The sequence below is a fragment of the Phalacrocorax aristotelis genome, chromosome 5 (genome assembly GCF_949628215.1).
Source record: "Phalacrocorax aristotelis chromosome 5, bGulAri2.1, whole genome shotgun sequence".
Taxonomy (NCBI): Eukaryota; Metazoa; Chordata; class Aves; order Suliformes; family Phalacrocoracidae; genus Phalacrocorax; species Phalacrocorax aristotelis.
Window position 1 is genome coordinate 64,456,961 of NC_134280.1, and position 27,130 is coordinate 64,484,090.

The 27,130-nt window shown below is 42.3% G+C and overlaps 1 protein-coding gene across 1 annotated transcript in view; it reads left to right on the forward strand.

The window, feature by feature from the left end:
* Positions 1-27,130, forward strand: part of LGR4 (leucine rich repeat containing G protein-coupled receptor 4) — an 81,140-nt gene that overhangs the window by 21,467 nt on the left and 32,543 nt on the right. The window contains exon 2 of the mRNA XM_075094942.1: positions 14,660-14,731. Within this exon, the coding sequence (XP_074951043.1) occupies positions 14,660-14,731 (72 nt within the window). The remainder of the gene's footprint in view (positions 1-14,659; positions 14,732-27,130) is intronic.

Here is a 27,130-nt window from a genome sequence, read left to right on the forward strand (position 1 = left end):
TCAATAGGCAGCAACTTCTATGCACCTTGCTTTACCATTTGTTGAAGGTAGTGTTTCCCCAAGTGAAATGCAAGGGTTGTATGTTAGCACGTATGAATGCTGCCATGTGGGAGACTTCAGAAGACTTCAGGCAGACTTCAATCCTTCAAATGTCATAAAGTGGAAGCTACTCTTCTGTTAAAGTACTATGCGTTAATTGATGATCAAGACTTTCCAAAACCTAAGTTTTATGTCTTATCAGAACTGCACATGCTTTGTCAGCTACCTTCACATGTCTTGAAAATTGCTACATAAAAGTGTGTTTGGTTCTATAAAGGCTATTCCAGGTGCTGCCATGAAATCTATTTTGACACTATGGAGCTGTACTGTGTGCTTGTAGTTTTCCCACAGTATATATAATTATAGCACTGTATTGCAGGAAAAGATTTTTTTTTTTCCAGAAATAATTTTTAGTTACATCCAAGTTACATTTTATATGTTCGTGGAAAAAGAAATCTTAAATGCTAAAGTGGTGTATAAATGTTTGGACTGAGATGTTTACATTTTGCCTTCTGGCCTCATGGTATCAGTGACTCTGTTCATACACCAATTTTGTTTTGCTTTTTTGCTTTTAGCCTTCTAAAAATGTAGGGCTTACCTAGACTTCTGAGGCTCAGGTTGCTTTCTAAACATTGGGTGGGACAGACTAGGAGACCAAAATAAACCAGAAGAAAATGAATAAAATTCAAAGTACTTAGAGTTACTGAAGTTGGCATTTTTATGAAATTGAATTTGTAGCTCTTCGTGTTCCCTCTTTGCAACAGAGCAAAAACATGGAGTGCAAATGCAACAAAAGATTTTTATATGAATATATGTGTGCAATGATTGCACTGCTCTTCTATCAGTGTACACAGATTTAAGTGCCAGGCTCTGCCTGGACAGCTCAGCAACACTGGTAGCTTTATTTTCCCCCTTCCTCATAGAGATGCAGAAAAGATTATTCTCCTTTGAACCTGGGATTTGGGAAGGAGAAGCAACCTGTCCAAACCCACAAAATGAGTCTCTGCAGGGGCAAGGAACTGAACCTCGACGGGTCTGTGTCCAGAGCTTAATGGGGAGCTTTTGGTGTGCAATGTTTGTTGTAGTAAATACTGTGTTGCTAGGTGGAGTGAGATGTGGTGTCCTTGGAGTCCAAAGGGTGAGCGTGGCTCCCTGTGCTCCTGTTGAGGCGGTTTAAGTTTTATGGAATTGCCCTTGAAGCTGTTAAATGGAACAAAATGTGCCTTGTAGGTGTTTGTGGGTATGCAGCAGGGACCTGAGACTGGAGGGGGGTGGAACCCAGATCTCATTAAACTGGTTAGATTACATAGTTTGGTGATGTTCCTAGTGTTTCAGCAATGGTTGTTCACAGAAGTTTTTGATAAGGAAAAATGCTTGAGAACTTCCTCAGTAGTAACAAACAAAACCTTGGCTTGGTCATGCATGAAGTGTCTGTGCTGGGTTTACCAATACGGGCTTTAAATTAAAACTTGGGTATGTGTCTAATCTGGGGCTGCCTTAACTCATTAAAGAAAAAGCTATAGAGTCATTTGAAAATGGCATAGTTACCCTCGTGGTTGATGGTTCCATATGACTCTGGGGTGGTAAGGACAATTGTTGCAACCGGCAATTTTGCCCTATTTTTAACTTGGTTGCAAACTGTGTAAAACTTTATTTACTTAAAACACAACAAGTACCTTTCTGTAAAACTTCTTTGGGGAATCCAGTGTTGGTTTCATTGCAGGTATAGCCACATGTTACATTTTCTTTTAGTGCAGAGTTCCCACTGTCACCTTCAGTACCTTTACTCTTTCCTACTGCCATAGGAGTCTGCTGCTCCATAGTTGTGCTGCTAAAGCTGTCTGAGGCCATGCTGTACAGAAGACAGCTAAACCCATCTGATTTATAAAAAAAAAGGTCAAAACCCAGAAATGTTTTTGTTTAAAAACAGATTATTATGATGATGTGATTACAGAATGCTGTGTGTAAACAGTTCCACCATAGAGGTGGAAAGTGATGGGAATACAAGCCAATTTCCTTTGTTAGAAAGAAAACGCATGTTGAAGCCTTATGCATGTAACCTGTTGCTGCATTCTCCATTTCCCTTTATGTATGGAGACCTATGGATTAAAAAAAAAATCCTTCTGCCTACGTTTATGGGCTTTTACAAATTATCTCAAGTCTTGCCAAAAATGATGGTTGTAGTGAGTGGTTTAGATGCATGTGTTCTGGACTAAAATGATCCTGGGTTCAAGCCCCTTACCTGGAGAGTGGTTATTTCAGCCAGGTTACTGGGACTGTTGTTAAATGAGATGAAGGCATTAAAGTATTCCTCCTAGTTTCCCATATTTGGAAGACATAGAACATTAAGGTTGGAAAAGACCTCAAGTCCAACCATCAATCCAACACTCCCACATCTCCTAAACCATGTCCTGAAGTGCCATATCTACATGTTTGTTTTAACACCTCCAGGGACGGCGACTCCACCACCTGTCTGGGCAGCGAAGAAATTTTCCCAAATATCCAATCTAAACCTCCCCTGCCGCAGCTTGAGCTCATTTCTTCTTGTCCTATTGCTAGTCACCTGGGAACAGAGACCAACACCCACCTCTCTACAACCTGCTTCCAGGTCCTCTCAGAACCTCTCAAAACCTCCCCTCAGCCTCCTCTTCTCCAGGCTAAACACCACCAGCTCCCTCAGCTGCTCCTCATCAGACTTGTTCTCCAGACCCTTCATCAGTTTCATTGCCCTTCTCTGGACATGCTCCAGCACCTCAATGTCCTTCTTGTCCTGAGGGGCCCAAAACTGAACACAATATTCAAGGTGCAGCCTCACCAGTGCCGAATACAGCGGCACAATCCCTGCCCTGTTCCTGCTGGCCACACCATTGCTGATACAAGCCAGGATGCTGTTGGCTTTCTTGGCCACCTGGGCACGTGCTGGCTCATGTTCAGCCAGCTGTTGACCAGCACCCCCAGGTACTTCTCTGGCAGGCAGCTTTCCAGCCACTCTTCCCCAAGCCTGTAGCGTTGCGTGGGGTTGTTGTGACCCAAGTGCAGGACCCAGCACTTGGCCTTGTTAAATCTCATACAGTTGGCCTCAGCCCATTGATCCAGCCTGTCCAGATCAAGCAGATTGACACTCCCACCCCATTTGGTGTCATCTGCAAACTTATTGAGGATGCACTTGATCCTCTCATCCAGATCATTGATAAAGATATTAAACAAGACTGGCCCCGACACTGAGCCCTGGGGAGCCCCACTCATGCCCAGCCACCAACTGGATTTACCTCCGTTCACCACAACTCTCTGGGCTTGGCCATCCAGCCAGGTTTTTACGCAGGGAAGTGTACGCCCATGCAAGCCATGAGCCGCCAGCTTCTCTAGGTGGATGCTGTGGGAGACAGTGTCAAAGGCTTTGCTAAAGTCCAGGTAAACAACATCCACAGACTTTCCCTCGTCCACCAGGCGGGTTACCTTGTAATAGAAGGAGATCAGGTTGGTCAGGCAGGACCTGCCTTTCATGAACCCATGCTGGCTGGGCCTGATCCCCTGGTTGTCCTGCACATGCCTGGTGAGCTCACTCAAGATTAACTGCTCCATAATCTTCCCCGGTACCAAGGCCATGTCAGTGAAATACAAAAGTATCGCTAATAGGACAGTGTTTTGAACACTTGCACCCAAAAGCTCCACTGCCAGGTTTACAGCTTGCCTTGGCTTTGTGTGTAGCCCTAGTCGTGCTGCCTGGAGACAGGAGACAAGCTGGATAAAGCACAGACGACTTCAGTTGGCAGAAAACAATTACATTGATTAGATTTGATCCCCCTCAACAACTGCTGTGCTAGTTGCAGGGCATGATGAGTCTGCCTGGCAAAGATGCTTTGCAGTGATCCTTTGAAAAATGTTGGTCCTTACAGATTTTAACTGCTCTGCTGCTGTCCTGAAGTCCCCCTGTAGTCTGTGTTGCCTCAAGTTGCTGTGAATCTGAGGGATTTATCACCAAATACTTATAATGATTTTTCCAATGTTTTAATCTGTAGTTACTCTTGGAGTCTTGGATAACCATGTTACTTTTTATAAATTATTTGTACAAACTTTCAAGTCAGAGGCTCGCTGTGATGTGTAACCATGCTGAGAGCTTCCCTACCAGGAGTTTGGGTGGTAGCAGGACATGTGAGATTGGTTACAGATCAGGGATGTGGATGATCCAAGTTCCTACTCAGTTCTGTCCATGGATTTCACAGGTTGGTTATTTGCATTTTGTGATGGATACTCACAGGTATAGGAGGAATATCTCAGCACAGGCTTGCCCTTGGACTGCTTGGCTCACGTGCCTGCCCCGTTCACGGCCTGATCCTTTTTGTACTCAATTCCCTGGTGTTACTGTATTCTGGTGAGTAAATAATTATAAAACCATGAATAATGCATAATTTTACTCTCTGCTATAAATAATGTCTAACTATGTAAGGGAAATACACTTGCAGTGAAAGACATTTTGTTTCATCCTCATACAGTAAGCCCTTCCTTCAGCCCGTAACCCACACCTAACGTGTGGCTCTTAAAAATTAACCAAAGAGCATGTTAACTTGCGTTATATTCCTATTCCAGGATATGATCTCTTTCATAATAATGCAGTGGAATTTTTTCTGGGTTAATTCCCCACCATGTGTCAACATAGGCCATTAACCGTATGTGTGATTGCTTAATGGCTGGCCTGCAGTGACTCAAATACCAGTTCAAAATAGGTCTTTGCATACAAGTATTGTTCTCTCTAAGATCTTGATGATGGCTTGATTGGCACATGAATAGGGTACATTAGAGCTAGTTACTGTGTCTGAAAGAAAGCTAAGACATCATGTTGGAAGGAAAAAAAAAACCCAATGGGTTGATGTGACATGGGAAGGAGGAGGCAGGAGAAATAACTTACAAATATGGTAGGGGAAAGAGGGGGATGTTACTTTTCTTGCAGGAACAGACGTGTCTGAAATTTTTCAGCCTTTCTGTGGCTGTCAGTGTAAATGTTGTAGGTCCTGCCTCAGCAAAATGCTAAAAGCTTACTGGAACCAACAGGATTTATATGCTTTTTTCTAGCTGTACTGAAAAGGAGTTCCATGTACCCCTATTTCCTAAAACTTCTGAATATCTCAATCCCCTCTAATAGGGTTGGTGAGCAGTCTGAAGTTTGATTGCTTCCATGAAAAAGCAGGTTAAGTGCTCCATCCCCAAGTGAGCACAAACATTCCAGTTAGTTTGAGCCACAGAAAAGTGGATGGAAATATTGCGTATATGCTGTTTGCATAGCTGTTAGAGCGTTATTTCTTTCCACTGCTACCAAATGCAGTGAACCTACACATCTAGTGTCAAAACAGTACCTGCCCTGTTTCCCTGCTAAACAAAAAAAAGAAAAAGAAAAAGAAAAATAAAGGCAATTAATTTGTTTTGAAAACAGAACAGTGTGTAGTAGCTAGGCATAGTACGATAGCGGTACTGGGCAACTGGAGGGGGCTCCAGGCTCTGCTGGGGACTTTGGGCAGGTTACTTCACCTCTGTGTGCCTGTTTTCCCTCCCATGCTGTTTGTCTTGTCCATTTAAGCAGCAAACTCTTCTAGGTGTGGAGTGTCTCCAACTGTGTATTTGTACAGCACCAATCACGTTGACATGTTGAACTAGGGCCCTCAGCTTCTTGTTGCAATACAAACAACAGATGATAAGACGTTCTGCTCATTAGAGAGATAGCGTGGGTCCTTAGGAAATGGCAAGTGTATTTGCTGGGTGGGAATGCAACCTGTGTCTTATTTAGCCAGTCACAGCAGATGTTGACTAAGGCTTTAAGTATTTGGATATTTCCTTTCTTACAAGAATGTTTCCTAGAAGAAGTGGAAAAAGGAAACATGCTCCTAAATGAAAAAATGGCCTGGCTGATAGGCTTTTTGTGACTGCGAAATGAGCTGTGAATGCAGGAACAGGTTTCTGTGCATTTTAAATGTTGGAGGTCTCCATGGTCATGTCAGAGGCCATAGGACCATACTTAAGATCATCAGGGAGACGTGGAATCACAAGGAGAAAAATCTACATTAATGCAAAAACTGGTTTCAAATCTTCCATTTTGTTTTATCATTAACAACTTTGTCCATGTTCAAAGGAACAGTAGATGAAGATCAGAAGAAGAAAAATGTGTCGGAGCATGGCAGTAAGGACTGGGGGATATGGGGTAGTTAATACTTCAGTCCTGGCTGTTGGCATACCCAGAGGTGCCCTCGGGCTGGGCCCTTCCCACTGGGAGACAGGCACTGGTAGTTGTGCAGACCTTGTCAGGAACTGGGGGAATGTAGATTTTAAATACAATACCAGTCTAACATACTGGGGCATTGGTGTGCTATTACCATGTATATGTTAGCGAATAGTATAGGCTGAGGTAGCCAAACCTTGCAGTAATAGGTGTAGATAGTATATAAAAGGTAAGAAACTAATTACTCAGCATGTTACTCTACCTTTTTTTTTTTTTTCCAACTCAAACTCCATTGTAAGCTCACACACTTTCCAAATCCAGGTTCCTCTGTAAACATGATCTTCCCTTTGCCTGATACTTGCCTGCCTCCCGTTCATGATTTCTAGCTGTTGGGGTTGGTGTGTCTGCGTGAAACATATATCCTTGAGTTTTAGCTGAACTCATTGGACTCACAATGCAGGCAGTTACTGGTCAAAGCAGTAGTTGTGAGATGGTGCTTCTGGAAGAGAATTGTTTGTTTCTTGTTGTCAGGAAGATAGAGTAAAACAAAAAACAACCCCAAACCTTTTTCTTTTTACTTGAATGCATTTAATGAGAATTTCATTGCTGATCCTCTAGGCTTTCTATGCTTTCATTACATACCGATTATGATTAAGACATGGGACAGTATTAATGCAAACTCATTTACTCCATCCCTTCAGTGGTTTTGTGTTCATTGTGAAGGAGCCAGCTACAACGGGAAAGTAGGTCTAAACCAGGGATGTAATTCAGCTCCTGGTTTCCCCTGGGACTGGCTGCTGAGGTGTGTGATTTAGCTGAAAATTACATTGGTTTTCATCATGTGAGCGTGTGCCTACAGGGAGTTCGGCACCGAATGTGTTTCTTCAAGACCATAGTACTGCAGTGCAACTTAGATTGGTCTAACCTTTGGTTTCCCTGATTTCTCCTCTCCCCCCTGCCCACCCCTCCACCCCAGCTCTTCTGGCCCTCCCTGCTGCCACAACACCGGGCAGTTCTCCTGGTTAATGCAGATGTGACCTGGACTGAATTTGAAACACTGGCCATCACCGTACAGCTACATATACTTCTGTTGCCCCCTTTACTGATTTATTTTTTTGATAACTGGCATATCTTTGTCTTGTTGATCTTGTCCCCGTTACGTTAACGTTGGTGATTATCCACGTCAAGAGTCCCAGTGGTTATGGGTGTCTAATTGCTGCTGAGTGTTTTCCAGCATCATGTTGACTTGCATTTGCAATAATCTGGCTTATTTAATGTAGTTTCTAAAACCATTAACAGCTCCAGCTTTTCCTAGTACTACTGAAGCTGGCTCAGGGTTACTACCTGGGGAATTTTACATAAGATTAAGACCTTTTACCTAATGCTTTTGTACTAGTAGGTAGGAGGGCTTTATTCAAATAGAGATAGCTCTGCCTAAATCATTTTGTAAGTGTTATAATTAAATAACTCAGTGGCAGAGGGCCCAGACCTTGGAAAAGACTGAATGGAGCCTACAGTATTACATGCTATTATCTATCAGCAAACAGGTTAAGCTTGCTCAGAGGGAGTACTTTATAGGATTTTAAAGGTGCCTTGTTGAAACATGATCTTCTTTCCTTCAACAAACACTTCTCTCCCTCTCTCCGTGTCTCTCTGCGCCCACCCTCCCAACTTCACAAAAGATAGAGGTTAGGTGGTGAGCAAAAAAGAAGCTAGCTATCAATGAAGTGCAGAGAAGCACAGGAGAATATTTTGATTTTATTTTTTAAGCAGCCAATCTGCATTGAATTTGGCTGAGATCTGATTTTCCTCTTCTGTACCTAGACACTTAAGGTTTTTCTGGCTCAAGATCTTTTTTACGAAGTGGAGTATTTTAGGTCATTGGCATGCCTTCGGATGCAGTGCCCGAATGTGGTGGGAAGGTGCGTGTGCCCCTGGTTCAGTGCAGATCTGAGTAGCCGAGGCGTAGCACCGGCATCTCCTGTGAGTTTTAGGAGACATGCCAGCACACCAGAGCTGAGTAGTGAGGAAAGTTTCTTTGCCTAAGATGTGCACACCTTTTGGCTGGGGAGATGCAGTGAAGAACGGTAGGTGTTGGTAAAAAACAAAAAAGCTGTTGCACTTGAATATCCCACAGTCCAGAGAGAGCAGCATTGCTTTCCTTTTCAGTGCCCGTCAGTTATTGTGGGTCATTAGCTTTCATTCTCTGCCTGTATCTTGGGCCAATCTATTTAACATTTCTGCCTGTTCTTTCTGTAGCCCTCTACAGGAAGCCTGTGTTCCCCACTTCGTGGTCCCTCTTTGCAGCAGCTTTTCTTCTCGTGCAAGGATTATTGTCCCCCTCCTCTGTTTCCATCGTCTCTAGTCAGCTGTCCTTTCTCGCCAGAATCCCCCTCTCGCGATCGGTAAGAAAGACGTTTAGGATAAATCTAACAAGGGTCAGGGTACTTTACGGTAGAGGCGGTACTTTAATAAGAGAGAGAAAGCGATCTGTGGCCTGCAGGAGACGCTGTGACATGCTGTGCATTTTGTCTAGTTCTCTTTAGCCTGATAGCACTGATGAAAGCTGGGACTGAAGCCACTTTTTAGAGATAAGGAAGAGTATCTTTTTTTTTTTTTAAAACGTGAGAGAATTAGTAAGTTGCCATTCAAGATATGAAATATTTCTGTTCATCCTTGAGCATGGGGAAGTTTGCCTTTGGGGTAGTAAAAAAAACAACCAGAACTTTCCATCAGGAGCTGGAGTTCTTGTACAGGAGTATAATAAAATTTAAGTGCATTATATTGCCTAGTTCAGGTTTCTGAAATCTCCACTGCTGGTTGCTTTAAGAGTAGTTTCAGTCTCCTGCATTATGCAGAGAGATGTGGTGCTGTGTGTTTTTACTGTGCGCAGCAAAGGTGCTTTCCTCTCCCAAGTTAATTTATCTTTTTGTGATGCCCATTTTCAACAAAGGGCGGTTTTCATAGCTTTTAGTGTCCTTGCTGGTTAGCATTCGTACAAGTATTTTTAACGACTTTAAAGTGTTTCTGTGTTAGGTGAAAGCAGGTGGCTTTGCTAAACTAAGCTGGAAATAAAGATTAAAGTAATTGTCCAAATAACCTGAGGGGATCTACTGATGCAGGCTGAAGACAGCAAACACTGCTGGAGTACTGTGGCTTGATTTTTCACCTTTGGCCTGTAAAAATCAGTGTCTGCAGTACCTGGGATGGTGAAACAACATTTTCAGTAGGTTTCTTCAAGCTACTTGTTTTAGTTGATTTTTGTTGGGTTTGGTTTTTTTTTGGTAGTATCTTCCTGGAATAAGGACCAAAATTCTGACCGAGTGCGAGAGCCTTTATTTGTCATTCAAAACTGCAGCCACGGCAGCAGTAGCACTATAGGAGGGAGCATGGTTGTGTTTACATTCTGGCGTTACATTTCTCCCACCTGAAATGGCGAAACTAATTGTACCTATAAGGCTGTGATTCATGTTATCCCAGAGATGCAGCCTCTTCTTGCTAAAGAGGTTACCACCTTCGGCTGCTCATCATTTAAGTTTCGATGCCAGCTCCTTGCCCGATCACGCCCTGACCTGCCTCGGTTAAAGTTGGTTAGTGAGTGAAGATTTAGCCTGGCTGCTTAGTACAGATAAGCCCGGTTAATGGCTAACTGCTGAAAGGTACAGGTCTGTCCCTGGCTTCTCCTTCGTTTTCCAGATGAATCTACGGTGTAATACCATGGCATCACTGCCCTCATCTTTTTCCTCTTAAAGCCATTGTGACTGTTTTGCCCTTCCCAGGGCAAACATCCCAAATACAAGCGTGGGGCTGAGTGATTTCAAGACAGAGCTGTAGGTTGCAGGGACTGACAGATCGTACTGCAAAGTGATGAAAGAACAAGGAATTGAAGATAAGCCTTTCAGATACTGAGTCTGAACTTCAGTGTACAAGTAAAATTTAGGGCAAATGTTGGGGTTTTGTGTTTTGTTAGTTGTTTCTTAGGGTTTGGGTTGGGGTTTTTTTGGTAGTGATAGAAAAGTTTGTAGGTGTTGTGCTGTTTTTTTGGGGACTTACGTCTGGATGTAACAACCTGATCCAGAATGGGACCTTCCGCATAGTCCTTCTGAAATGGGACATTAGGCAGCTGCTGATGTGATCCTTCTGTTGTGTGATAGCATCATTCCTATGGACACTGCTAGAGGTTGGGCAGGTACTCTTAGGTATTCGTTTTGTTCATTCTTAGAACTTTATTTTATATACTAGGACCTTAAATGAGCTCTGGGCTCATAGGCCTGAGGTCTTTCTGGTGGAGAAACATGTGGAGTAGGGCAGCTTCTCAGTGGAGATTTCTTTGGTGGATCCAAGGCCTGTAGTAATATTTTATTTTCACTATGTGGACAGCCTCCTCGGTTCTGCATGCGCTGATTTTTGAAATTGTAGAAATAGAAAAATGAGTATTTTCTAAATAAAAGCAGTAGAAACTTGGCAAGGACTATTTTTGGTTTGGGCAATGTTTTCTGGGGAATATTTACCATTATTTTGTCATAATATATGGTGCTGGTCCATTTTTGTTGTAGTTCTCCTATAAAACATGTTACTAAAAGTACCTTCCAAACTGGGTACGCAAACTATTTTTCGAGAGTACTTAGTAATTAATCTAATTTCAGTGATACGGGTATTTGTTTGCTAATATTGTTCGTAAATGCTTGCATTGAAACTCATGAACTACTTACTATTTTATTACCAGCAAATAGTGCCCATGAACTCATTCTTTGACTGAGGATATTCTGTAGGCTGGGAAAAAAACTATTTTTTTATACAAAAATAAAACTAATTTTCTCATTTTGTCTTCTAAAATTCTTTGTTTTGTTTTGTTGTTTGTTTTTTTCCCCTTCTCTATTGGTTGTTTTTTTGCTGACAATGCACTTCAGATAAGATCAGTGCATTTTTGACCTTCTCTTCCCTTATACTGAAACTTAATTTTTCCTAGTGGGTTTTCAAAGTGTGACCTACCCAAGTCGGTTGATTGTTGAGGCATTGGCAATCGGTTTGTGATTTCTGCAGCAAAACCGCTTTTACGTAATGTTTTTAATTAAACAAAAATGGATTTAAAGCTTGTATGGTGGTCATTAAGAAACTTCGAAAGTTGGTGTCTTGATGTTCTCCAAAGTCTGTGAATTAGTGCTATAAAGATTGGCTTATTTACTGAGTAGGAGTTACTGTCATGTGTAATGAAGGCAAATACAGAAACTTTGTAATAATTCCAGCTTTTTAGCAAGGCATTGCGACAAGCAGTCCCTGAAGATTCACATAATAATGCTAAAGACAGAATTGTGATGCATCTTTGTGCCTGTTCTTGTTATAAATGCAGTTTTGCTGAAAATAAATTTTAGTAGAATTTGTGGGTATTGATGATGCGTCTCAAATCTTCATTATTAAGGTGTTCTGTTTCATGCTCACACCCAAAGAGTCTACTCCCTGTGTTAAAATTGTAGATACTAACACTTGGAGCTACAGGCAAAGAACATTCTTTGCTAATTTCAGATCCCAGAGAAAGCCAAAATTACATAGAATTTGGATGTCAGCCATGCCGTATGTCTACATGATTTCCATTGACTTCGTTTAGGATTGCATATGACCTTTCTGAAAATCAGGCTTTTATAGCTCTAGAAACTTCAAGACCGTTGCCTTCAGATGGATGTGATTTCTTACTCTGTCGTAAAGAACTAATGTGTAGTGCGACAAATGTGGTTGCAGTCAAAATCCTTGACAAAGCGATGGATAGCCGTTCCTAAAGTGCCTTCTGATGATACTCACTGTTGACCTATTTTTACTACCACCGGTTAATACAGCATATATGATAATAGGGTTTTGTATCACCTGGACAGTCCTTTAAGAAAGTTGTGGGTTTTTTTGCACAGGTTACTATTTCTTAGGATTCATGTGGGGTCTCCACTCCCTCTTTAGCCTTCTGCCCTCTTCATAAATGCTTCCCAGTTGATGCTGGAAGGGGATGTGTAGTCATCTGGAAAGGAGAGGACTAGCCTGGATGTGTGAAACGCGTGTATTCATGACAATTTGAAAAATGTATGTGGGGAGAATGAAAGTTGCCGTCTCCTGTGGAGCCAGACAGCTGACGATCCGTGTATCTGATACTTTCATTACTTCTCTGTACAAGAAGGAAAATGTCTCCCACAGCAACTGCAGCATCTCATGGTGCCCAAGCTGCTGCTCAGATACAAAGCACCTCTTAAAACACACAGGCAGTGGAGTTCATCTTCTTCTGGAGCTTAGAGAAGGAGTCTTTTGTCACAGTGGATTTCCTCAGTCATCTCTCACAATTGGGTTTGTTTTGTACAGGCTGAACCTTATTTTCCTCTCTCTTGCTCTTGAGTTATGTTGGTATCCTCTTAACAGCTGCTGAGGAATAACCCTCTTGGTTTACTCTGGGGTATGAGAAATGTAGTTTTGGCCTGCTGTCTAATAAACATTTAGTTTAAAGAAACAATTGCATCTAGATTTGATGTCAGAGTGCAGTGTTCGCATCAGTGGCGGCCGGGGGCCTGTGCTGCTCAGCTGGGGGCAGCAGACCAGTTGCCAGTTACTTGTTAATCTCAGCATAAATTCACTGACATCAGTTGACATTGTCAACTGCTGTGGGGAAAAAAAATATATTTTTTTTCTATGGGGGTTTTTTATATAGTGCATTCTGTTGTCAGTATAAATAAGGAAGCTTTTTTTTAATGAGCTGTGTTAGACATTATGGTCTGGAAACTAGAGGAATAATGTGGGCACTCTTTGCAAAAAGTGGTCGAATTAGCTGCTGCAACGTTTTTGGTAGGTTGTATGGTACTGACATGGCATTTGATTCATCACAGCATGCAAGAAGGCACAAACGTCCCGAGACACCATTTCCTCAGAAGCTGCACCGACCCCTCCACATGCTCCTTGTTCCCCTTAGGAGCCTGACTGAGCCTCCCAAGGTCAGCACCGACTCCTGTCCTGGGTGTGAGCCGTGGAAGATACCTTGAATGTGAAACTTCCTAATTTCTCAAGGGGGCTGTTTTTGCTCCTGCAAAATGATTCTTCCGGGATTTGTGCCCTTCCAGTATAGCAGGGAGAGTCTAAATTGACCTTTCTCTGCCTCATCAGAAGTAGTGCTAATCCCAGTTGAGGCAGATGTTTGAAAAACAGTGGTGGCTATGGATGGGCTGAGAACATCTGCCACAGCAGTAGGCAAGGGCTGGTACTTCATTCTGAGGTTGAGCTTTTTAGGTGGCAAACAAAATCTGCTGTCCTGCACGCGGTCATCAGCCCCTCAGATCTTCATGCAGGAGCTTCAGGGATACTTGTTGACTTTCCAGTGAGATGGAAGGGACGCTTCGGTTTTGTTTGCTTTTTATCCAAAATGCGTGGGGAGGTGGCATATAGGTGCTAGAGAACAATGCGTGGAAGGCAGCAAGCAGGAGGCTGGGAGGGCCGTACTAATGAGCCTCACCGAATTGCTTGTTAAACTACATTTAAAAAAAAAAAAGCAGTAACAAAGTGAAAAGGCAGAACTTGGGTTATGTCATGAATTGTTAGGCGGTTATTAGTTTAATTATCAAACTGAATTGTTTTCGTGCTACTTTTACTCACATTGAGTAATGACTTGCTTTAGGACTGGATTATCTGTGATGGTTATATAGGTGTGAACTGAGGTGATGGCACCGAGTTTGCCACTTACTGCTCCTTTGGAAAGAAAAAGGCTGAGCAGGTCTGCATACCTATCGTGTAAGCACTTGCTGCCGGCCTGTCTCTGCTCACGGACTGAGAATGAAATCGGCTTAAAACTATTACCTCAAGGACTTCTATAGGTTTTGTGGGGGGGTGGGGGGGCGAAAAAAAAGGACTGTGGTAGAGCTAGGACATGTTTCTGCTATTCTTGTCAGTTGTTCCAGAAGCCATATTTGCCAGAAGCTCTTTATTAAGTCCCAATGCATGTATTCTTTTTTAAAAAGGCATTGTGGGATGAAAATTTGCGTGGTGGGTGGTCACAATGTTTTTTTTCTTTTTTTTTAATTTTTTCATATGCTGTGGTTTTAGAGCAGTCTTAATCATCTGTGTTAAAATTGTATGCATGTGTAAGTTGGTAAAAATTAGTACTGGGATAACAGTACTGCAGAGCCTCTTCCATACATGAATACCCTGTAGCTTCACAGTAATTTTTAGTTTTTTGCTTAGAGGTGTCAAAACTTTGTCACCTTTCCATTAGATAGGTCTTTGCTGCATCTGGATTCTCAAATTGTAGTTCTTTGAGAGTTGATCATGTGAATTTCTAGAAAGGAATTCATGCTAGAGTATCTTTTTCCTGTTATTATACTATATGCTTGGGCTTTCTTTTTCTCCTCCTTTCCCTTACTGTTTACTGATAAATCTGTATTTCTTCTCCAGAGATATCAGCATGAATAACATCACAAGGCTACCAGAGGATGCGTTCAAGAACTTTCCCTACTTGGAAGAGTTGTAAGTATTTCAGACACGATAAAGTTGTGCTACAACATCGGATGGCTGTGTAAAATGGAAGGTGGGTGGGGAAAGAAATAGTGTTGAGTTTAGCTGTGAACAGAGAAAGCAATAATATTTAAAAAAAAAAAAAAATCCTGTACATGTTTGGAAACCGGAACAGTGAATGCTACTTACAAGGGACTTTTTACGGTAATTATTTTAATCATGGCTAGAGTGATGACACATACTAATTACAGTGTTATCCAAAGATAACACGAGAGGTGTGTAATTACCATTGTTTCTGAAGGAGCTACAGTATAGCTGTTGCATAAGTTGCATAAAATATATGTCGTTTCATTTACTGAGCAGCTTGCTCCCATTGCCCCTGAAGGCTGTGGATATAGTGCTCACAAGCCCATCCTGACCTGCATCAGAAATTCAAGCTCTGTAATACAGGGCTTCTTGCTCTTAGTTTCTCTGGCAGAAATTCTCCCTCTGGTTCCCATCTCCTTCTTGTACCACTCTCTCTTTTTTTTCTTTTTTTAGCGCTTTTTTTTTAAGGTTTTACGTGGGTGATACTTCGACTCCTGAATCCTCGAGCTGTGCTAAGACTCATGCCCAGAGTTTTGCTGAATGGCAGTCTTAACTGAGATGCCTTTGCAAAGTTGAAGCAACCTTTCACAGCATAGCCCTGGATTAGGATGGGTTTCAGAGTCAATAAATGGGGAGAAGGCTTTGAATTTCAAAAACTACGTGAATAAGTACTATTACGTGACAAGTGACTTCTGTGTGCCTTAGTTTCCTTATCTATGAAGAGGGGGTAATGGTTCAACCTTTGCCAGAGAGCGTTGAGAACTTCCAGTAATAAGCAATAGATAAGACAGTACCACTGCAATTTTTTGCTTCTCTTGCATTTTCACAGTGTCAGGGTAGCATTTCTCATATCAAAGAGCATTTAAAATACAAAGTAAGGCTGTCCTTATGGACTTTGGCTAGACTGGAACTAGGAATGCTGTGTTGAGAAATTTTCAGTAAATCACCTTAGGGAAAGAACAGCTTATTTCCCCAAAGAGACAAACCCTTATGAAGTAGGGAGACGTGATTCTGACTTTACAGGTTCTGGTTATACCCTCTGATTTCAAGTATTGCTTAAGTTTGCAATATAGACAAGAATACCTCATGAAGGAAAACAGATTTACCAGGATTTCAGATGGTGCGTGTAATTGACACAATTTAAGAAAGGCTCTATGGTATGAGTAGTCAATTAAAAAAAAAAAAGGCCTGGGGAGACTTGCTTGGCTCAGAATATCTATTAGCCAGTATTCCTTATGTGCTTATAATATGCACTGCTGTATGTCCGTATGTTGCTTTGTTAGACTATATTTGTCATCCAGTTTTTTCTAAATTCCTTATAGTTGTATTTCACACCAAAAGTTGAAAAAACCAAACCATTCTGCTTTTTCAACCTCAGATGACTGTGGGAGACTTCATTTTTTTCCTATAAGTAATTAAGCAATAAAACGTAACTGGTGGGTGTGCATATTGTGTAACTTCCATAAACCCTGGGGTGTGTCAGGAGGTAAAGAGAAAAGGCAGAGCCTTCAGCCATCATCTGTTGTGCTTATTGCCCAAGAGCCATTTGCTCAGTGTACCTCATTGTCCCCCTAAATTCCAGCATTTCAGTTTGCAAACAAATAGGCTAGTGTTAAGCTCAGAATTATGTGTGAACACCCAGAAGCTTTAAATCATTCCTATCATGCTTACTTGGTAAGTTAAAGCAACTTCTGAAAAAAAGCAATACCAAATCCCCCCCCAAATGACTTTACAGTAAAAATGATACTTGCCAAATGTTTTGACATATTCAAATCAATTGTAATTCTTTAATACAATAGAAAAAAAACCAGCTTTCATTTTATGTTCAAGTTACCTCCTGCAGCTGCAGAGGTAGGAGGATCTCCAGAAAGATTAAAAAGAAAAAACTCTCTCCAATTCAACAGCTATCACAGATGCAGAAAGACAGGAAAACAACTGTGAGAGCAGAGCCAAAAGTGGGCAGGATGTCCGTACAGTACTTCTCAGTTGCAAACCATTAACTGAGACCTGTGAGTTGTTAGTAATGTTTCGCAGCAGCCGCCTGCCAAAGCAGACTTTGAAGCCTATATTTGCAGAGGCTACAGCCATTCCTGCCGGCAGTGAAATGAGGAAGGTTTCTTCCTTCTCTGTAAAGACCTGATTATGGTCATCTGCGCAAGCCAAGTCCAGGTTCCCTTGCTTCAGTTCATGTTATTCCTGGAGGGAACATAATAGAATAGGGTAGATTCAAACAAAAGCTGCTTCCCTCCTTAGTAGAAATCACCAGCACCAGACATGATGTGGTTTTGCTTCATTCTGCCCATTCCTTTTCCTCTATAGGACAGGGTACAGAAATTTTTTGGTCTTTATTTTTGCTGGTTGTGGAGAGAAAACACCAAATTGCCGTACTTCCCACTGTATGACCACAATTTTCCTTCTCTGAGATGATTTTCAAACTTTCTTCCTGGCTTTTATTTATAGTTGACAGATCCAAATTCTGACTGCCAGGCACTAGCAAAGTTGCTTTTTCAGCACAGAAACCTGAGTGTTCCATGCCAAAGAAAAAGAGACTGAGTTAGAGCGAAGTGCTGTTGAAATCTATGCTAGAAGTGACTTTTCCATCTAGAATTCTTCCCAAGAATTACACGCCTAAAGCAAATGAAAATTCCACAAACTTAATGGGAATGCAGTAAGTACCCACGCCACCACAGACTCTAGTATCTCTGCATCCAGGGGACAGCCCTGGCCACCTTTCTCTCTATACCATGCTTTACCTGTGCCACTTGTCAAATGCTCTGGGCAATTAGCCCCTGACAGACTTAGTTAATTAACATTGTGAAGTACTGTCACAGAATTTAATTGAATGTAAATGGGAGGGAATTAGGTGTATTATGTAGGCAACTGAGTCTTACCCAGTGCATGTATGGAGAGTATGGGATTAAAAACTGCAGTAGGAGTAATTTAAAATGGGGGTTGTAATTTCTTTAATGCAATGACTTATTTGGTAGTCTGGAGAGACTTCAGAGGATTGTTTTCCTAACATGAACACTAGCAAATAAAAGTGAGTGAAGCAGAATACCAGCCTTGTAAAAGCTGGCTGCTCAATTAAAAGGTGCCTTCTATGTCACCGAAGGGGGAGCGACCTGGGTGCTTCAATGTATGCATCCCGTGCCGTTTTTAGATGTGCTGGGTTATCTGAGACACCGCACAAAACTGGCAGGTCTGACGCAGATGGGAGACCGATGGCTGCCTGGAATGGCAGTTGGGGCCAGGTGGGAGAGGGCATCTGAAAGGGCACTAAATGTCTGTGTTTAGGGAACTGACTCCCTTGCAAAGTATCAAATTTGCCGGTCTAATCCAGGTTTTTATACCTTTGAGATAGTGTCCTACCTGAGTATTACTCGCAGGTACAAGCAAAGGGATTCCAGCTTGTCTGCGGGCAGAATTCGCCGATGCGTTATGTGCTCCACGTGCCCTTCTTCACAGCCCTGTCAAGCATGTGACTGCAAAGCACACTTATCATATGTCTGTAGGATTCTTGCACTATTTATAAATATTATAAAAATTCTCCATCTCTGTGTAACTGATACCCATCTGGAAGTGATTTGCAAATGATTGAAACGGCAATGGTCAGAGTCAGCGAGGAGCAGACCACCAAGGGTTTTGCCACAGCAGTTAATGAAGTGTATTCTCCAGAAAATGTTAATGTAAATATGCTGCAGCCCTGAACTTGATATGGAAACTAAAAATCCTTGAAGAACTTGGCCACAGTTTTCTAACCACACCTTAAAGTATTTATAGAAGGCTAGGAGAGGGAAATATAGTTAGATAATGCAGTGTTTTTAGAAAGCAGAAACCATTTTCTAGTGTGAATTTTTAACTAGAAGAGCCAGGCTGTGTTACATTTTGATGCTCTTCTAAATGGTTGCAGCCCCATGTTTAAAGTTATCTACAGTAGTCTGAAGGATTTTAACTATATTCCATTGACTATGTTTGCAAATGATCTGCTGGATTAATTAAAAATGCACTCTCTCACCAAGGAAGGCAAATCAAAATTATTTTTATTCTTGGCCAGATTTCCAGCCTGGCTTCAGAAACTCAAACTACTCAAATAAAGCAAAAGTCTTCTCAACTTAATGACCTTTTAACCTTGTTTTGATTTCCACTCTTAACCCTTTAACATGTCATTGTCTTATTTGCCCTGCACGTGGTGGGTAAGGTTTAGATGATAAGGTTTTGGCTGTCTGCCTGTGGGTCCATGTGAGAGCTGGTAGGAAGGCAGAGGACAGCAAGCTGTCCTGCTGTCCATCTGTAGGTTGCCTGTGATGACAACAAGCATGTGGTTGTCCAACGGTGAGCACCAGTCACCTCCCAACCAGTCAGCCTCGGGACAGGGCTCTGACCTTCTCTGGCAAGGGTTAGGGAGGATGCCTCTGACGGTTGGGGTCTTGAAGACCGTATCATGCCCAGGACATAAGGAGAATAATTGCTTCTGAAGGCACCAAGAGGCAGCAGTGCTCGATTACCTTCCCGATGGATGCTGATGCCAGGGTCTGTTTTGTGTCTGGTTTTTGTTCATATATGATATGAAACAGTCTCTCTTCTGTGACACTACCCTCAAATACTTTTTTTTTTAATCAGGCAAGGTCAAACTTTATTAAGGTTTATATTTAATAGCTGGTGAAAATAGTTAGGGAAATGAAGAGATAAAAGGAAGATGTGGATCAATAGAAGTTTTCTCTGTTCTGAAATACAATGCTAATCTGCTTTTTGAGAGGTGAATAAACAGCAAGCGAGAGACAGCACACAGGCAACTGTAATTTTTCAGGAAAAGAAATAGTACAATGGAGAATTTGCTTGACTAGTTAATTATATCCATGCTGATAACAGCACTAAGATCTGCTTAAACATCTCAAACCAGCCTTCCCCCCATCTCTGCTAGAGTCTCTGATCATGGGTTTTAATTTACAAAGTATATTTTAAGAACATAAGGATTAATTAAAATGCGTACTGGCAGTGAAAATGAGGTGTTTTTGCCATAAGGTTGTAATCAGGAAGTATCTGCGAGGGAAACGTCTAGAGTTATTTTTCCTCTTGACTGCAGCTGAAGATGACCACCTGGCTGAAATGTCGCAGCTGCTTGCTTTTGTAGTATCTGTTTCAGTGTGTAATTTAGATGGTCCCCTTCCTTCTAATTTCTGCATCTGCACCAAGTTGTATTATCCTTGGGGAGGGAGGGGGAGTGGCTGTCGTTTTTATTACTTTGGTTTTATGAATAAGGCATGTCTTGGAGTTCTGCCAAGGCCACCAAGGCTGAGCTGTTAGTTTGGGATGCAGTGTCTTTCCTCACCTGGCTGTGGAGCGTTCGGTGGAAGGAGGTTTTTATCCTTCAGTGCTAGGTCTTTTAAAATAGTATTTTCACGGTAGCGTGTGAATGTTGATGAGATGGTGCAATTCCTCTCCCTTTCATAAACATGAGTAGTTGCAGGATTTGTGGTGGGAAGCTGGAGACAAAGGGCTTGTTTCGAGTAGAAAAGGCAAGGGTGAATCTTCATGAGAAAAGTCCTGATGCCTTGTGTTAGCTGACATGTGGTAACGGAGGCTGTGGTTAAACATCCTCTTGTGAAACTAGCTGGTACGATTGAAGACGTTACCGCCCCGTATGTGCCCATTCAGCCGCACCAGCAGAGCCTGAGGAACAAGCCAAGAACTCTCTCCAGCTGCTTTGTTGTAAAGGCAGCCAGTGGAGATGTCCTCTGCTGGTATTTAAAAAATAGCCGGCTGACGTTGGGTTGGAAAGCCGATGAGTGCTCTTCATCCGTCTGCCAGCTCTGAATATTTGAACAGCTGGAGGAGGTAATTTCCTCAGTAGCTCCAGCTTGAATTCCAAGAGGTAAAGCTCTAATGAAGAAAATGCAAGGTGTAGGTTTCACGTGTGGTAGCAAGTTAAAAGCCTAAGCTTCAACTTGACCAGCCAGCATACATTAGAAACATTTGCTGCCTTGTGTGTGCCGGAGCTTTAGAAAGCGCGTCGGCATGTTGTAACTTGCACCTTCAAATTCTAGTCAAGACAAACCTTTAGGCAAAGACTCCCAAGTAGAATTAACCACAGTCAGCTAAGATATTTTTAAACATCACCTACTTGGTCTGCACTAGATGCTAAATGGTGTTTAAAAACATGTTGGCCAACCTGTGTTTAATTAAAGTTTTCTTATCTATGAGTCCTAAATCAGTTCGATTCTGGGTGAGTTTCAATCCTGCTGATACACAAATAATATTTCTGTAGCTTAGAAGGTTCTTGCTGTGCTTGACAGTTGTGTATCTTTCTTGTTTGTGGGGACAGATGCTAGTAGGTTGAGCAAATTCTGTTGTTTTTTAGAAGAAGAGGAGGAAATTTCTTTCCAGTTTGTTTCTACATGTTAATTTCAAAAGCTACCGTGGTTGTGCATGAGGATCCTGAGACTGGTTATTCCATTGCAAGTACCTTTAGAGGGAAAGGAGATTTTTTTTCCTTATCTGTAGTCTTCAAGTTTCAGTGTTCAGCATTATTTTCACATGCGCACGCACACAGAAGCTGGCTTAGCTAAATGGCCTGGAGGCTGAACTGTTCAGTGTTAAGCTTCAAGACCCGTCTTACGAGCCTGAATTTATTATGCTGCCTGAACTGCCAGGTTGGGGCTGCCTGAACATATAAACCAGATTAAAAAAAAAAAACTTGTGGAGGCCAAGCAGAAGCCTCAGAAGCTCTCAGTCTGGGTGTCTCCAGGTAGAGTCCTGCAAACTTGTATTGTGCAGTCCACCTCCTCAGTTTCAGGAACTGGAGGGTGGGACAAAAGATGTATCGGTGCAAACGAGCAGGCAGCCAGTTCCAGGCTGAAGCCTCAAGAAGAGTCACAAAAGCCGTAGATATTCTGACAGAAAAGCAGGAAAAAGTCCTGCAGTTGGAGGTAAATGTGTTATCCCCATACTGAGAAAGTACTTGAGTGCATTCTATTACCATAGTTTCTTGGTGTGACACTGTATGGTACCATAAGAAGACATGGTGAGGAATTAAGTCATTCTTTCACCTCCTTTCTTCCCCTCCTCTTGGGTGGTAGTATTTTGGTACATTTTTTGTGAGTACCGAGGTACTCTTGCCTAATTAGCATTGGCAGATTTTATCCTAGCACAGAAATGGTAACCTGTACTCATGTAAAGTTCTTGTCCTGCCCGTCATATATGAGAGTAAAATGCGAATTGATTCTGATAAAATATCTGGGTTTTTTTCAGCTGGGGGGAAGTTAACAGTTGACCTAAATCTGAAACAAAGAATCATATTGAAAATTACTCCCATTTCTCTAAGGTACCCACTAAATGTGGGTAACAGAGGTTTAATTGCCAAACATATAGATTTAATACGCTCCTATATTTTGCAGCATCACTTGCTATATGCATGGTCATTCAAAAGATGCCATGCCTGGAAAGGCAGTAAATACCCAGGCAAGAGAGAGACTGTGTAGACAGATTGAAGCAACTTTGAGGATTTACTACGTCAGCAGTCATTTTTTCCACTCTCTTGTCTAGCCATCAGTATATTTCATGGTCTTGGAAACCTTCTGAGCACCTAAATAGCACTATCTGCTAAAAGCAAAAATCTGTAGTTGATTCAATTGTTGTATCCCAGTTGATCAAAACCAAGCTGGGTTACTTTCATCTCTGTCTCTGCTTTACAGACTAGGTAAGTGAAAGGTATTTATAGGTAGGGTGCTGGAAGAGCTCCTGTCAGTTCAGTGCAGCAGCCCATCTGCTGATCTGCACGGGCAGCAGAGAGCCTGTCTCCCTCGCGTGCTGCTCTGTGCTGGCCTGTGATGAAGTCGGTTGCTCTCAGAGTGTCAGAGTCCTCTGAACTGGAGCTGTCAACCACAGATCCTCCTCCACTTTCTCAGCAGCTGGCTCACTGCTGTGGAGGTCATTCCCATAGCACAGCTAAGTGACCCCGATCTCTCAGCATCCACAGCAGAAAGGATAAGTTCATGTCAGACATGGCTTTTTGAGGGGACAGGAAGAACTACTAAAATCCTGAAAGCCATTCATCTGCCCCCTACTCTGCACTGGAGTACTTAAGTTTGTGCATCATGGTGGGGAACAGGGCATATTTGTCTCAGGTAGCTCCTTCTCCAATAAACCCTCTGGCATCTGTAATGATTGCTATTTGTGCAGTGGGAAGTTAGAGGGAAATAGAAATCTAGTGGCAGAACCTGGATCAGCATATGCAGACTCACGTGAGAGCCTTGAGATAGCCATCAAGGGAAGGGTCTACCTGGCCTATGGTAGAGCAAAGGAAAGGTATCACGACACAGTGCAAGATGTGCAAAGGCAGTTAGGGAGAAGAAGGTGCATTTTATAAAATGTATTCTGCTTTCTGCTTTAGAGGTAAGAGGAATCAACACCGCATACTGCAACAGCTTGTCATTATTGCTGTAGACTAGGTGTTACCAATTTTCAAGACAACACAATATTGTAGCCTATTTTTAAGACGTGCCGATGTTAGAAAATTTGTGCAAACTTCTGGGGTTCTTTGCTGAAGAATGCTAGTTGGGACTGCAAAGACAGCTTGCTTCAGCAGTTCATCTTGTATATTAATTGTTTCGGGTTATATGTGTTTCCTTCAGTGCATACGTGTTGTAGCCTGTGGACTATACTTCACGGAGGTCTTGCCCCAGTACAGATGTTGCTTGCAAATTGAATGATCGAGCATATTTTGCATGGATGGGAATGCTTGCTTTCTTCAAAATCCATCATAATTTATTTTCCTGTTAACAAGAAAAAAATATACAAACATTCTTTGATAGTCCATGAAAAGGAATATCATAGAGCTGTATTTTGTCTTGCAGTGGGTCCTGGTGACTCACGCTGACAATTCAACAGTAGAACTTATGGACAGGCTTTAGACCTCTTTTAATCAATCAGTTTAGTTTACTTAGGCATTTAAATTTTTAGAGCAGGAATGCATTTTGAAACAAACTCTTGCCTTGAAGATCTGTATAACTTTGAGAAAGCTGTTACTGCTAGAAATGCAAGTTTGGGAATGAGAAATGCCTACTCAGCTCGATGGAGTTGGTGCAGTTTCAGTGCTGGTTGTAGTTACAGACTTCCTTTTTCAGTCCTGATGTGTCTTGGCTTACATACTCGGGATTTTATAAATAGCAGTTGAGGTTGTATAATACTGAAACTACTGCAAGAAAAGGAGAAGGGGACAAATGCGTTTTCCATTAGCAGCAGCAGAATAAAGTATCCATTTAGTTATGCTAAATTGGCGTGGAAGGATTGGGAGTAATCTGTAGGTTATTGATTGGCTTCACAGCCGTGCAGCAGGCTGCAGCTGACGAAAGTCCCAACGGGGCTGTTTGCTAATCACAGATAAGCAAAGTGAAGTTTGGTCCGGTGATATGGCTTCCATTTACCAGCCCGTCCCCTTCTGCAGCTGCCCAGCTGGACTCGGAGCTGTCTGCACAGGCACCTGCCCTCGCCCGGCCGCGGGTCTCTGCACGGGGGAAGCAGCGAGCCCCTGGGGTTTTCCTGCAAATGGCTGTACCTCTTGTGTAAAGCTTCAAACCTTGATGAATAAATTGTAGCACATAACTACGCATCATCTGTTAAGAAAGCTGAATTCTGTTCCAAAGTGGCTGCTTTTCTGGAGTAAGTGGAACCTGAAGCTCCTCTCTTAGGTTTGAGAAAATTTAATCCATGATACCCAGCAAGTGTGTCTATAGGCGTTTTCAAAGGTTACTTCTGTTGCAGGAGAACGTGAAGTATAACTCAGGTTTGTGTGGGAAGCACAAAGAACCCTGAAAAAGTTGATGTTAGGGGCAGGAATCTAAGGACAGCAGAATAGTTTGGTGTAAGGCAGCAAAAAAGTAAAGACATGGCAAAAGTACAAGTGGGGAAGCAATGGAATATTTTGCAGTGGGATGAAAATAGGTAGGTAGGAGGTGGAAAGCTCCAAGGAGTTGTTGCATGGGCAGACAGCCCGTGGTGGGTGGTCTGAAGGCGACTGTGTAATGTTCAGCCTGGACTAGGTCTTGGGCCTTACCAGAAAGCAGCTAATGTAGAAATAAAAATAATGTATCAGGTGATTTATTATGGCATGTCAGAATTGCAGTCTGTGTCAGTGTTTGAATTTTCAGTGAGGAAGTAAGATTACCGTTGGTCCGTGGAAAAAGTAGACGAGGTATTGTTATCAGAGACAAGGTGGGCAGATAAGGTTAGGAGGATCCCAGAATACCACCAAAGGGAAAAAACCACAGCAAACCCACTTTGTGTGTGTGAATGAGATCGTCAGAAGGGCAGAAGAAGGAGCCCTAATTCTTTGCTCAAGTAACCAGAGGTTCGCCACCATCTGGGAAGCAGGGCAAGCAGGGAGGCTTCCAAGAAGTTTGTATTGCTTCCTGTCAAAATGAGAGCGATGGTTTTAATTGTAACAGACAAAAATGTATCCCTGGGACATCCTCCCTGATTTTGGAGTGACACCAGTGATTAACTTGGCTTGGTTAACGTGCAGTCATGTTGCCAGACTCATAATTGCAGAAGTTTTAATTTCCCAAAAGAGAGAAAACAGTCTTTGCTGCTTTCAGAAGAGTTTCAGTGCAAGAAGCTATCCTTGCTGTGTACTCGGGCAATGAGATACCGTGGTAGATCATTATTCCCCAGCCAGATTGTAACCTGATTTCTGTAATAAAAACAAGGTGTCCCCTACATCTGCAGATCATTTACTGTGTCACTTAAAATAATGATTAGAGGGTATTGCTCACCTGTATATGACAGGATAGCAGAAGTATTTTGTCCTCCATATGTCCTACGCTGTTATCCTGCTATGGTGAAACTGATTTTTGGCTATTTGAATTTATCCAAATTTGCAGACTTTTTGTCCCATCAAAACACTAATTTTTTATTTAAGTAAAAAGAGAGGACTACAGTTTTCAATACCAAACAATTACAAGAAGATTGCCAACCAGTTGGACTTGATTATCCTAGAGGTCTTTTCCAACCTCAGTTATGCTATGATTCTGTGAACCTAGAAGAAAGATGCTAATGTGACCACGCATTACAACTGTGATTCCACTGCAGAAACCTCTAAGGTGTAACTCGGCTGGGTTAATTCAGGATACCCGCAGACCTGGGCAAAGTTTCCGAACAACGGGAGTCGCAATTGAGTTAGGAAATCTCTTGGTTGGTGTGATACACATTTATACCCCGCTTCAGGTGATGGTTGCTGCTGTGTCTGTGTACCTTGAAAAGGAAAAGACAGCAAATTCAGGTTTTTGTGGCATCTAGCATAGCAGGGCACTTTACAATCATCTATTAAGTCTTTACTGTCTTTGTGGATGCATCTGTTTTTGAGTCCCTCTGCCTTTTGGAAAAAGAGCTCTAACTATTGGTGATACGCCTCAACTCAGTAACTATAGATGGATTTTCAGACCAGGTCTCTGAGACTCTTTTCAGTCAAAATGAAGGGAAGAATGGGTACTCAGGTCTCAAGAGCGTAAACGTAGGGCTGCCTTCAGGTAGCTTTGTAGCAGTGTAGAGTTGTCCCACTGTGGGCTGGTCCCAAGCAGGCTAGTGGGTCTTGTTGCAAGGAGGTGAAGCTTCCTTCCCTTCTGTTGTGCTAGAGTTCGGGGCTTGGTAAAGCTGTGATTTTCCTTAGCCCATTTACCACGTGTGAGAGAGACAGAGAGAGGCACAGGGGTGTTTTCTAAATATTTAATTGCTCTAAACATTGTATTTGAAAATCTGAATGTGACTATTTTTGAGACGTGCTGAAAGGAGGTGACGTGTGGAAAACCTGACTGGACAATTTCAGTGACCTCTTAATTTATATGCTGTATATGTGCTATATTATATGCTATTAATTTTTCATTTCTCTCCTTAAAATGAACGTGGTTATGTAAAGAGAAATCTTTCCACCCTTCCAGCTGCTGCGTGCCGCAGCAGAGGGAAGCGTGTTGAGAGCGGCGTGTGAGACGGTCTTTGCCTGCTGGAGAGCTGCAGTTGGAACGTCCTATCAAGCAGCCATGCTCCCCGAGGCTAGGACGTGAATGATAAATGTATATTTGGCAAACTGATTAGTAAAGCCTTTGCACACTTGGCTAGTTGTATCCTGTTTCCTGGAAGGTTGCCAGATGGAGGAGAAACGGAAATGTAATGGATTGCAGGTTGTTTTTTTTCTGTTGGTTGGTTGCAAAAAGGCTGAATAAACAGGAGTTGCCTTGAGGCAGGCGAAGCCTTGCTATTTGAAGTCACGCAAGCCCTGCTCTGGCTCAGCTGTATTTTGTTTCCAGTGCTCTGTAGGTTGTGTTAGTGACAGTC